Source organism: Platichthys flesus, chromosome 6 (genome assembly GCF_949316205.1).
Source record: "Platichthys flesus chromosome 6, fPlaFle2.1, whole genome shotgun sequence".
Taxonomy (NCBI): domain Eukaryota; kingdom Metazoa; phylum Chordata; class Actinopteri; order Pleuronectiformes; family Pleuronectidae; genus Platichthys; species Platichthys flesus.
In genome coordinates this window covers 22,382,946-22,395,404 of record NC_084950.1, presented here as the reverse complement: position 1 = coordinate 22,395,404, position 12,459 = coordinate 22,382,946, and the positions used below count along the sequence as shown (strand labels likewise).

Sequence of the window (12,459 nt, the reverse complement as noted above, 5' to 3'; positions counted from 1 at the left end):
TGATGACTTTCATTTAAGGCCTCTTCACACAAACAAATCAGCAGCTGTGTCATTGAACCACATGTACAAGAAATGTTCACAGCTCCCCATGTAAGTCTGATTTACTCTATAATGAGCAATTTAGTGATGTATCAATATAATTATGTCAACCCTGTCAATTATAGTTTAGGATCCCAAAGATTTAATGAGCTGTATTCTTTGTCCTTTTTTTTTTTTTTACATATTTTTATCAGTTTTTATTTTAATTTTGCGGATAGTAAGATAGTTAAGCTCTACATCTATTTCAAATGTTAACTTAATACATATACTTTTTTATTTAAGTTTTACTTGTCAGTTGTTTCCTTAGCGATGCTTCTTGCACCTGACAGTGTTTTCACACTAAAACTACAAAGTATTTTAAATCTTAATCACAATGCTCTTAACAAAATACTTGGACTACTATACTTATTGTATAAAGTAAACATATTGAAACATAACATTGTAAACAATCTGTGCATACACACTACATACATTTGTATATGTTTTGTAACAATAACGGCAAACAGATTTAACACATCTGCCAGAGTCCCTGCCTGAGTCCTGACAGTCTTTGAGGAAATGAGGTCTAATGACCCCGGGATCTGACCTGACCCGCTTCACCACACCCTCTCTTGGTGCATGTACCAAACTCTTGTATGTGGTAGTGTGATGGATGGAACCTGGTTCTGTCTGAGATGTCCTTGGTTCCTTCTACAAACTACACCCTAAGCAGCATCACCTCATAAACGATCTGTGACTCACAGGTTAAATCACCTTCGCTGATTTCAAGACCTTTTGCAGTTCAAAAGGTTGAACTCTCACAATGTCCTCTTTTTTAAAGTGAGTCCATGTCCTCCGTTGTGTAGTTGTAGTGTTTCTCCTGTCTCCGTCTGTTGTTCCTCATTCCCTGTGTGTTGGGGGAGCGTGGCCTAGGGGAAAGAGCGGGTGTCCTGCAACAAGAAGGTTGCCGGTTCGAATCCCACTCTTTCCCATCTGCATGCCTAATTGTTCTTGGCAAGATACTGAACCCCTAAAATGGCCCCTCATAAATGCTGAGTGTTCTTAAAAATGTAAGTCGCTTTGGACAAAAGCGTCAGCTAAATGACATGTAATGTGTTGTACAAACAACTCTATGAGCTCAATTCTGTTAGCTCAAGAAGAAGGGTCCTTGTCCTTCTCCTTAAAAGAATCTGTGCTTGGCTCTGTTTGTTCAGTGGTCCAGTTTAGCCAAATACGGATCCTGTCCTGCATCCTCTCCAGTCTCTTTGATGCAAGTAATAGTAAGTAGTGTTTTCCTGTGTATATTTTCCAGCGGCTTATGGTCGCTCTGTACTAATGCTTCTCTTCCATATGTGTACTGATGAAACTTTTCCATCCCAAACACATGCAGTGGCAAAGCACTCCTTCTCAATTTGGGCATAGCCCCGCTCTGTGCCCTACTCCCAAATGCTACTGGTTTACCTTTCTGAGTCAGTGCAGCTCCTAGTCCTGTTTCTGATGCTTCACTCTGTAGTGTCAGCTCGTCTTCCGAGTTATCGTATTTCAGAACTGGAGCATTGGCTCGTGGTCCGGATTGTGCTCGGCTACGTCAGCAACGTCCACATCTGCTCCAAGCTCACACTCATCCTGCAGAAACAGAGAGAGTGGCCTGAAATATGTGAAATCCTCAGTGAGTTCACTCATGATTCTATGACATGAAGTATCAGGAAATCACATGATCAGTATGTTGCTTGCTTTCTCTCTAGCACCTTGCTATTGCAGGTATAGTGTACAGTGCAACCTGTAGGGGGCACTAACAGACCTGTAGGCAAGTACAAATTGACATTCATACAACTGGTCGGCTCATTGTTGTTTCTCATCTATGAACAATGTGAGTAGAGTGACACTATTTTCCATTAGGTGCCGTGGAATGGTCGGCATGTTAAATATACTGGAAAAGGACACATACAGCTGCACCTCCAGTCACCAGTCCGTCAAACTCCTTAAATTCGCGGATGACACCATCTGAGAGACGCCCCAGTCGTCACTGCGGAGTCCGTCCGCTTCCTGGGCACCATCATCTCCCAGGACCTCAAATGGGAGCTGAACATCAGCTCCCTCACCAAAAGAGGTCAACAGAGGATGTACTTTCTGTGGCAGCTGAAGAAGATCAACCGGCCAAAGACAATGATGGTGCACTTCTACACCTGCATCATTGAGTCCATCCTCACCTCTTCCATCACCATCTGGTTCGCTGCTGCCACCGCAAACGACAAAAGGAGGCTGCAGCGTATCATCCGTTCTGCTGAGAAGGCGATCGGCTGCAATCTGCCATCTCTACAGGACCTGTTTGCCTCAAGGACCCTGAGGCGTGCAGGTAAGATTGCGGCTGATCCATCCCACCCGGGTCACAAACTCTTTGAGGTTCTTCCCTCGGCAGGAGGCTGCGGTCGCAGCCTCCTGCCCGCCACAAGACCAGCTTGTCCCGGCTGCAGTTGACCTTATCAACAAGGCCCGGGACCCCCACCTGACTCTGACCTTTATTCCGCCCCCACACCATTATATTATATTATATTATACTGCATTACATTACATATTGCAGTTTGACACTGGTCACTGTTTTGCATTTTGCATTTCACTTTTTAATTTACTTTTTATATCTTTTATCTTTTAAATATTTTTATCTAGATATGTTATAAATGTTACTTTGTATAAATATTAGAAAAAAATATATAAATAAGAAGTAAATAGTGAGTGAATATATATTGGTTTTCTTATGTGTGTTGTATTTATTGTGTTTTTATGTTTCTATGTTCATTGTATGCACCAATAACCAGAGCAAATTCCTGGTAGGTGTAAACCTACTTGGCAATAAATACCTTCTGATTCTGATTCTGAAAAGGTGAAACCTATAAATAGCATGGTGGTGTGTGTCCCTCTAACTTCAACTCTTAACGTTTCCCGTAAGCATGATGAAATCTGGTTTGATTTCAGGTGCATCTTGTAGATTCTCCTTCACACAATGGAGTGTATGGTCATTCAGGTGCCTGGGTCAACATTGATGTGTCTGATCGACAGTAAGGTGGTCAGGGGTCAGTGTCTTGTAAATAAATAAAAGAATAAATATGATGAAAAGGTGATGAAATAAAAACAGAAGAGACCAGGAAGAAGGAAATCTGTAATTTTAGGCTATGTCCTCGCTACTTTGTCTGCATGCGTAAATGGTGTTTTTAAACTAAAACAAATCTCTGTCCACACCAGGGTTTTGGCTCTGTATCAGTTTTTATCCCTGTCCATAGAACACTCATCATGTGACCACTCGTACACTGGGTCTGCACCGGTCTGCACATGCCGGCCTACACAGGAAGCATTAGGTTATAAGTTGCAGAATCGTCACAGATGCTTGAATAGTAGCTTGTCGTCTCCTACACATGTGAACAGTTGTATCATTGTAAAATACAGAATTTAACTGCACAACAGCTGTAAGCAAAGACAACAGGGTCAGCAGCACCTGTAATTGTTTGCCCATGATGCATTCTCTACATAGTGGTTCTATACACTGGTAACTGAGGCTAATGCCGTTTGTTTTCTTTTGGAAGGGGGTCATTTAATATGAGCCTGACGAAGAAGCAAATCTATTGATCAAAACGACCCAATCAGCAAAGATCAGCCGCAGAGTTTTCAATCTTAAACAGGACCTGCACAGCCTGGACTGGTCGATGTTCTTAAGACCTCTGCTGATATCCTGCTTCAGTTGCTAGAGCTGCTCAGTCTTCCTAATGAAGAACTTCTGGTCTGTTCTCTTACCTCGTTATTGTATTATATATCAATCCTTTTCTGGCCCATGTGATGTTTTCCCTGAGTTTCCCTAGTGCAGGGGTCTTCAATGTTTTTTAGGCCAAGGACCCCCCAAACTGATGGAGAGATGAAGAAATAAAATTGTGTTTTATATTTAACTGGTCCTAGTGCCATGTATAAACATAGCTACCCTGTTATTGTGCATTCAATACGAAGCTATTAAAACAATACAAAGGCTCATATATTCATGTTTTTATTATTGTGTGTCGCAGAATGTGTGCATTGTTGACTGGAAGTTAACGTCTTCTGCCTCCATTTATCCGTTCGCTGATATGTTGGATTCATTTTAATGTGGATTTAAAGACATTTAAATTTGTGCGGGGGAAAACCCTAGGGGTGGCTGACCCCTGGTGCTGTTGTGGTCAGGGTTATCATATTGTCCATGTGTTTCCTGATTGGTGTTAATCAGACCCCTAACTTTTGGACATGCATAAATCATTTTTTCCTGGTGATCTCCTGTCTGTAAGTCAATTAAAAAGACGTTTTTGAGAAAATTAAGTGTCAAATAATAGCATAAATAATATGCTGCTACTAAATATCAATTAAAAAAGATTCTTAGGAGTTGATAAAGACTTTTCAACTCACACCAAAAATTGTAACTCTTGAGATCACTGATCAATCTTCTGGGAATCATGAGCATTTACTCAATGACATTGTAGTCCATTCAGATGTTTTCCAGTTGACCGAGGTGATGAGAGTCTTTCAGCTCAGCCGTCACACTTCGCAATTTCCAGGTGGTGTATGTGGCTGTGCTCCATTCTGAGGACATGCCCAAGCCATTGTGTTAGCTGACGTCTGATCTCTAGCGCCACACTTGGGCTCTAGTCTGCTTTTAATGTTTCTTATTTGCAATCTTGGACGCGGCCTTTTATTTCTGAGTCCTCCATTGTCAAAGACGTTGATCTTGTTCATGTCAGATTTTGCTAGGTGCCAGCACTGCTGTTGTAGAGTCTGAATTCTGAGGCTGTAACACTTTGCCTTCCCGGGTGGACCTGGGTCACCGTTGGGCGTTTCTGCTGATGTTTAGACCTGCTGGTTTGCGAAGGGGTTCAGTGTCAATGTTTTCTCCTGCAGATGTTGTGTTGTTGAGGAGAGAGCAGCGAGGGCATCGGCAAACTATCAGCTAAACTATCATGGCCACTATATATGCTTAAAGAAAAGGGATAAAAAGCAATATATTATAATCTTATTAGAGATTCTAGAACAGCAGCCACTGTCGAACCTGTACAATTGGACTGCTCCTTCAATAATCTTCATTCTTGCCTCAGTAACTTGCAACTGTTGTTCTGTCAGATGACACACACTTTATTTGAATAACTGGTATTCTAGCAGCAAAGACTCCACCTCTGTTTGAACACTGACTACATAGGTTAACTCTGCGTGTGTGTATCACTGTGTGTGTGTTCTGCAGGTGTGGTGGTTGCTGCAGGCCGAAAACTTACTGAGTCCAAGAGCTGAAGATGGACCACTGACGTCCAGCAGCCCAGAAAACAGCTCACGCTCAACAGCCGCCTGAATAAATGGTGAAGAGATGAGAGTTAAATGAAAAGGAAGAAAAGTTTTGGACAGAGAGTGTCTTCGTCTCGTCTCAGGTAGTGTTGATCTTACTGGGGTTTTCTATTTATTATTCATATCCAGGGTCAGACCTGCTTGTTTCTTTCAGGAGCAAAACATGTAAGATGTTAAAACTCAAACCTTTTCTGTCTGTGTTGATGGGAAGAACGTCCTGTGTGTCTGATCTGGTCAGGTTAACATTTGTTTTCTTTGTGGTTAGAACCCTAAAACAAACACCAAGCTGCCACTCTCACTCGTCTGTTTGTCTTTCTTTGTGGTTTTCTAAGGTCCTGTCTTTCTAACTGTTTCCCATTTTTCTACTTCTCACCGTTCAGTCTCAGCATTTCTTCCCTTCTCGTCACTCTTTTTCTTTGTCCTTCTTTCTTCACTTCCTCTCTTTTCCTCTTTCATCGTGCGTATTTTCTCTCTCTGTCCATCCTTTTTTCTCTCTCTCCATTTATTGAATATCTCTCTTATGCTTCCTTTTGTATTTCTTTCATCCCTTCCACCTCTTTTCTCTCTTTTCTCAACCCTTAATCCTTCTTCATTTTCACTTGTTTGTCTTCGTCACATTCTTTCTACTCATTTTTGTTGCTGCATTTCTTACTTTTCCCTTCATTTCCTCACTTGCTCCCCTTCTCCTTTTTCTTCCTGTCATACTTATTTTTCCCTTGTTTCCTTCATACCTCTCCTTCCACTCTATTTTCTGAATCATCTTTTTATAATTTTCTTTTTAGCTCCTATCTTCTATTTGTGTATAACAACTTGTGATCGTTTGTAATGTTCAGTTAATCAAACTTGTTTTCCAGCCACATTTATTTATTAAAGAGCGATAAACTTTAATCTGCAACTGTTCACACCTTCATGAAGCAGCAGCAGTGGGAAGTAATGACATTTACATTTCTAGTCTCAGCTGGTTTTGGCAGCTTGATTATTTAGGGCGTATTGTATGTGAACAGAATATACAATGTGTATTTGGCCAATGACATTTGGTGGCCAACTTCATATCCATTCATGCACCCGAACACCATACAGCCCGTAAAGGACTGAAGAAAGAGTACATCTGATCCGCCAAGAATTAGATCAAAGGTTTTTGTGCCTCTTGAGAACAGGATGCAAACTTGATTAAGTCACAGACCACTTTCACTGTCTAAGTAGACAAGTAGATCTTTGGAAAGAGGCAAGATCCTGTCGCCGCGATGACGATGTGGTTTCCCTCCTGATTACACTGAAAACTGACTCAATGAAGAGGGAGGGAGGAGACGTTTCCTCTCTTTGATCAAACGCTTTGGCTTGTTTTTTAGGAAAACATGGTCACCCCATTAGATCACTTCCTTTCTCTTCCGCTTCGTTTTATTCTGAGCAGCACATCGGCAGTTCAGTTTCCACCAGTCGAGCAAGCAGGGAAGTCGACATGCCTTTAAAAGTCCTCATCAGTGAGTGAAATATTTCAGCTTCAATCTGTTACATGTGTTTGGCTTGATTTTGGCAAAACCCTTAAGAGTATTAATGGGTGTTCAACGTTAATTGGTTAAGATACTGGATGTGTAGACTTTGGGTTATAACAGATTATAACCCAAAATCAGGGTTCGCACCTTTTAATGAGTTGATTAATTGATTTATGTAAAATATCTCTTCTTAAATTTGTCTTTCTGTCCTTGTGCAAAACATATTTTAATATAATTCTTAGAGGATCTTGCTGGTGAGGTGCTCTGAGGATAGTGTCATGGCAGAGTGAGTTTTCATCAGCAACTCTGCTATAGATACATCTCAATGCCCCTTTCATCCAAACTACTCCAGAGTTTTACATCTGGTGAAATGGAGACGCTTTGAAACGCTTCTGGCCACGTTTTAGTTTGAAAACTCTGATATTGACATGAGCTCTCACAACCGCTTTCTGATTGGGTCTTTTGTTCACAAAATAGCCTTAGCTGATTCGTCAGGCTCCTATCTCATGATCCTCTTTGGTAAGAAAACGACTGGCATTAGCCTTGGCTCCCAATGTAAATCACAACATGGATTACAAGCGATGCTGACCCTGTTGTCTGGGCTAACAGCTGCTATGCAGTTAAATTCTGCATTTTACGATGAAACAACTGTTTACAAGTGCAGGAGACGAGCAGCGTAGCAAATACATCCCTCTCTGTTTACACCGGCAAGCGCATGCCCAGTATGAGTGGTCACGTGTTATGTGTTTTCAGGCTTGTTGTTAGTATGAACAGAGATTAAAGTGACAGAGCCAAAAGGCCTTTGTGGACAGAAAACGTAGTCGTGTGGATGTTGCCTTGATAACAAATCAAAATATCCAAGCTCCATGCTCCCTGTGTACTGGTCATTGTCAGTGCATCCATGGTGCATGGAAATATGGCCCTATATGATTTTACAGTGTGGCCTGAATCAGAGTCAGTGTAGACAGTGTGTGTCAAACTAAAGCCCATTATAGAGGCTACATCATGTGAAAGAGGCAAGAGGCTTTTTCAGTTCGGTTCGCCAGATCTTGTTCGTCAGGGATCAAACAAATTATTATCGTATGGCCACAAGTTATTTATCTAGTTCCCATGACTAAAAATCGTGTCATTATTTCATGGCCATGCAATACTTCTTTTTACAACAGATTTTACAACCAGTTTCCTTCTACAGCTCCTGAAATCCATCTGTTAGGTTTTACCAGAAGAATGGACTCAATGTGCTGAACACAGGGAAGAGAGACAGCAGAGTAAAAAATCAATGATTTATTTACAACTGAAATGATTTATTTATAACCTTTTATTTTCATAACAACTAAAAAACAAGTGTGGACAAAACGAATGTGCCCTCTATCTGAATTCAGAAAAAAGGGGCACCCAAGGTACAGTGTTCCAGGGAGGGGTGAGACAGAGTGATGGTGGTGGGTTGCTGGCCGAGCGTGGCCTCCAAACATTTCAGCAGACAGGAGGTCAGGCAGGTTACAAAACAGATCCAAGAGTTCAAGGCTTGTTTCAGGTTTGCTGTTGAGATATGAATGACAGAAATATTTATTGGATGTGTACTTTTTATTTTGGTCAGTGTCCCATCCACTAACATTGAGGAGAATGGTTTAAGACCTATACCTAATCGAGCCACCAGGTCTGGGATGAAGATAGATTGGTTTAACTTTTGGAAGTTTTCATATGATCCATTATTCTATCCAGATTTGCTTTTACCACAATTGTGGCTGAGTTGAGGCCCGGACAAATCTGGATCTGAAAACGGAAGATTTTGTGCGGAGAAAAATTCATTCTAATGATAAAACTGCACAAATCTTGTTTTGTTGCTCCATCCTATAAAGATAGATGAGCAAATCTTGGATATTTTTGTCAAATAGAGACCCAACTTGGTTCAGGGTTGGTGCCAGGGACATGAGCACATTTACTTCAAGGCCTTTGAACATATTGGAATGGATTGTTATCAGAGTGTGGGTTAATGAGGTGCTGCTGTTTGTCAATGGTGGAGGCCTGCAGGTTGGAATTCCACTCAGTCACGTCAGCAGCAGATTGACGACATCAATGTTCTTTAATGTTTGTTTGACACTGTTGTCAGGAAGTCTCCAAATCTCCAGTTTAGGAGTTTTAACTGTGCAGGTAGTGAATGGTTTTATGTTTTTTATGGAAATAAATCTCTAGTCCTATTATTCCAGTGGTTTGCTTAGTTTATGTTGTTGTTGACTCTAAGTCAAATAAACTGTATTTCAACATGCGTACATGGTTAGGTGGAAAAATCCTAAACCTTCAGGTGTTGGATTCAGATGTTTCATCCCTTCAAACATCACATGGATGACCTGGCTCAGCCTCAGGGGAGAAATCTTCAGTTATACAATTATGGGGCTGAATTAAAAACCTTAGTGTTAAGATTCCTTCTGGCGTCTGAGGTATAATTTTGACACATGTGCATCAGGTAGCTGGCTTGGCCTCTTAATCATCCAGCATGATTTTTAGAATATAGGACAATATGGTGAATATCCCTCTATCCTATAGAAACTGTGTCTACTGCATATTGTGTTTAATACAAGAATAATACAGATTCATATTGATAAAGAATGTTGCAGATAATGCTACTGAAAACACTTTGACCTGTCCTATTAATTAAAGGCTGTGTCAGCGTTAACCTCTTCCGAGTCCATTTCAGGTGTTTCTTCATCAGTGATGCTGAAGCTGCAGGAGGTTGTGTTTGATGTTACCTGCCTGCTCTGATTGGATCAGCGGATCAATTCCCTTCTCTTTATCGGCCACATTTCAAAAAACTAAACATGTAACACGATACATTGTAAAATGATGATTTGCTGATATACAGTTTTTAGCGGAGTGAAAGGGAAAAGTATGGACAACTATATTAAATTTAGGTTTGATAATCTTGGTAAAGCCAGTAGGAGCAAGCCACACTTTGATAAAATGCAACAATGCATCTCAATCCTTCCTACAAGAGCTATCTTCAAAGCTCCGCCCTTAAAACTAACTGTTAGAAGCTGACTTTTCGGTGACTTGCTCGCTAACTTCTGATTATCCTTTCTGCTTTGGGGGCGTGAGTCTCTCTTGCTTGTGAAGACTCCGGTCATGCGCAGTGATGCACGCAAGCAGGCAGGCAAGTCAGTCAGTGACAGACAGGTGAGCTAACCAATCATTACATTCAGTCCTGCGAGGTCCACAGACAATGTTATTTATTGATGGGTATCAGGACATAGAGGATTTCAACAAATAAACAAAAAACAAAAACAGAAAATAAGTAGAGTAACAAAGTAAAGTAAAAATAAATTGCTGCTGTGTATGACAAGCATCTGTTGTAGATGAACTCCGACATTGTCAAATCACCAGTTGGATTACACTATAGCAATTTCACATTTAGAGGTTGCAGCATTCTCACTCGATGGACCTATTCAAAACTTGTTTCTGTTCCTATTAATCCTGTAAATCAGTAAGACCAGAGGTCTTCAACTGGGGGTCCGCAAAGGTACAGCAGAGGGTCGCGAAGTCTTTGGTTGATTAGACAATTTTTTTTTTACAAATTTATATGCCTTTAAATTCACATCAACATGCATCCAACATATTGTGAGGCTGATTTGACCCCTTGCCCGACAACCTCCATCCGTCCAAGATTAGATCAGTTGTGGGCTACCCATCAGGGTCCGACATCTCACTAATGTTGTAGTATGTGTGCCATTCACAGATGGCTTGAGGATTCACTGTCTCTTCTACATGCATGTTTAAAATAAAAACATGAATCTGTGAACTACTTTAATAGCTCAGTATTGTATGCAAGATGTATGTTTATAAATGGCGGTGGCATGGCCACCCCTTACCTTGCACATGTTTAAATTAAAAACATGAATATATGAACCTGTGTAATATTTGAATAGCTTAGTATAGAATGCACAATAACAGGGTAGCTTTATTTATACATGGCACTAGGCCCAGTTTAATTTAAAACACAATTTTATACAATATATATATATTTAAAGTAGGGGGTCCCTGCTCCATCTCTCCACCAGTTTGGGGGTCCTTGGCCTGAAAAACGTTGAAGACCCCTGATTTAGACCAAGAAGATGAGAAATATACCGGACTTATACCAGAAGTTTTTTCTGCGTAGTTGTTTCAATCCATGTATACTTATCTCCCTGCCTTGGCGAGCAACTGCCAGGTTCTTGAGCAGTAATGTGTGACCCCACTCTCTTGTTTCCACAGCTCCTCATTCATTTCAACATGTTTTCCAGCCAAAAACCAAGACCAAACTCAACTCACCATAATGTATCAGCCACGACAGTTCACCCCATCACCATCGTGTCCACCACCTACACTAACACTAACACCACCCTCGATCCGATTGCTGTCGCTGTTAGCAACTTCTTCTATGACTTTCTGGACAAGATTCCCTGTAAGTTGACAAACAGCAGCTCCACATAAACGACCCCTCCACCTAAGTCCACTTATCCATCCAATAAACCTCTATAGCATCTGTGTTAGTTCTCAGATTCAGAAGAAATAGTCTGCACGGCTAAAAAAAAAATCTTAATGGGAACTGCGATAGTCCATGAAGTGTGCATAAAAAGTATTTTCTTTTTCACCATTAAAATGCTCAACTTGAGAGTGAGATTGAAAAATTCAAAGGTGGAAACATAAGTGAGAATGAGAGCTGGAGAGAAGTTAGTATTTTACTGTAAAAAAAAAAGGGCCATGTCTGGATCAACTATCATGACTGAAGAGGGAACAAGGAGAGGGAGAGAAGGTTTGAAAGATGGAGGAGGGACAACGACTTGCTGTGGTAGATAGTAATAATATGTTACCGGACGCTTAGCATTTAGAAAGAATAACAATCTTTTCATGTTTTTTTATTGGTGAAAAGTAGCTTTTAGTGGACACTTAATGGTCTGTTGCAGTTGCCCCGCAACATTACATTGTAGCCACTGCCTGTTTTTGCAAGTTACACCCATTCATTATAAAAGATAAGGCCCATGTTGAAAAATAATGGAATTGCTATTTGAAGACCAAAACCCAAAGTCGATATCCAGCTAAATTGACTGTGTCTCATATTTGTTTCACAACTATAGCTTGAAAAATGACTAAAATAATAAGTTAAATTTAAAAGTAGCTGCTAATTAACTTTGATTGTTGACATTTACGACCTCAGGGGAATAGAACTTTGGAATATAGCAAGTGGATCTATCTCACTCACTATCACTCACTCACACCTACCTTGTGTATGACACAGTACATATCACATTTGACTAACTGTACCTTGCTGGTCTCGGGCAGTGCCTCATTGGGCGATCTACACCATCTTTGCGAGCGGCGCTCTGCTGATTCTGCTCTGCTGTCTGTGCATCTGCATAAAGTGCTGCTGCAAAGGCAAGAAGAAGAAAAATCTGAAGAAGGATGAGAAGATCAACATGTTGGGGGTGAATGGGACCTCCACCACAGCTCTGGTGAGTCAATATAGATCTGAGTCCCTGGGTGAAATCTGCAGAGCGAGCATCTACATAATGACCAGTCAGTGCTGGATGGTGCCTGCATCACTACTGCAACTCCTGCTTTATTGTAAAAA

The 12,459-nt window shown here is 40.9% G+C and overlaps 1 protein-coding gene across 1 annotated transcript in view; it reads left to right on the top strand.

Annotated features, from left to right (window-relative positions):
- Positions 1-5,300: 5,300 nt before the first annotated feature.
- syt8 (synaptotagmin VIII) overlaps positions 5,301-12,459 on the top strand; it is a 15,682-nt gene continuing 8,523 nt past the window's right edge. The window contains exons 1-3 of the mRNA XM_062390126.1: positions 5,301-5,447; positions 11,103-11,292; positions 12,171-12,340. Coding sequence (XP_062246110.1) covers positions 11,121-11,292; positions 12,171-12,340 — 342 coding nt within the window. The 5' untranslated portion in view covers positions 5,301-5,447; positions 11,103-11,120. The remainder of the gene's footprint in view (positions 5,448-11,102; positions 11,293-12,170; positions 12,341-12,459) is intronic.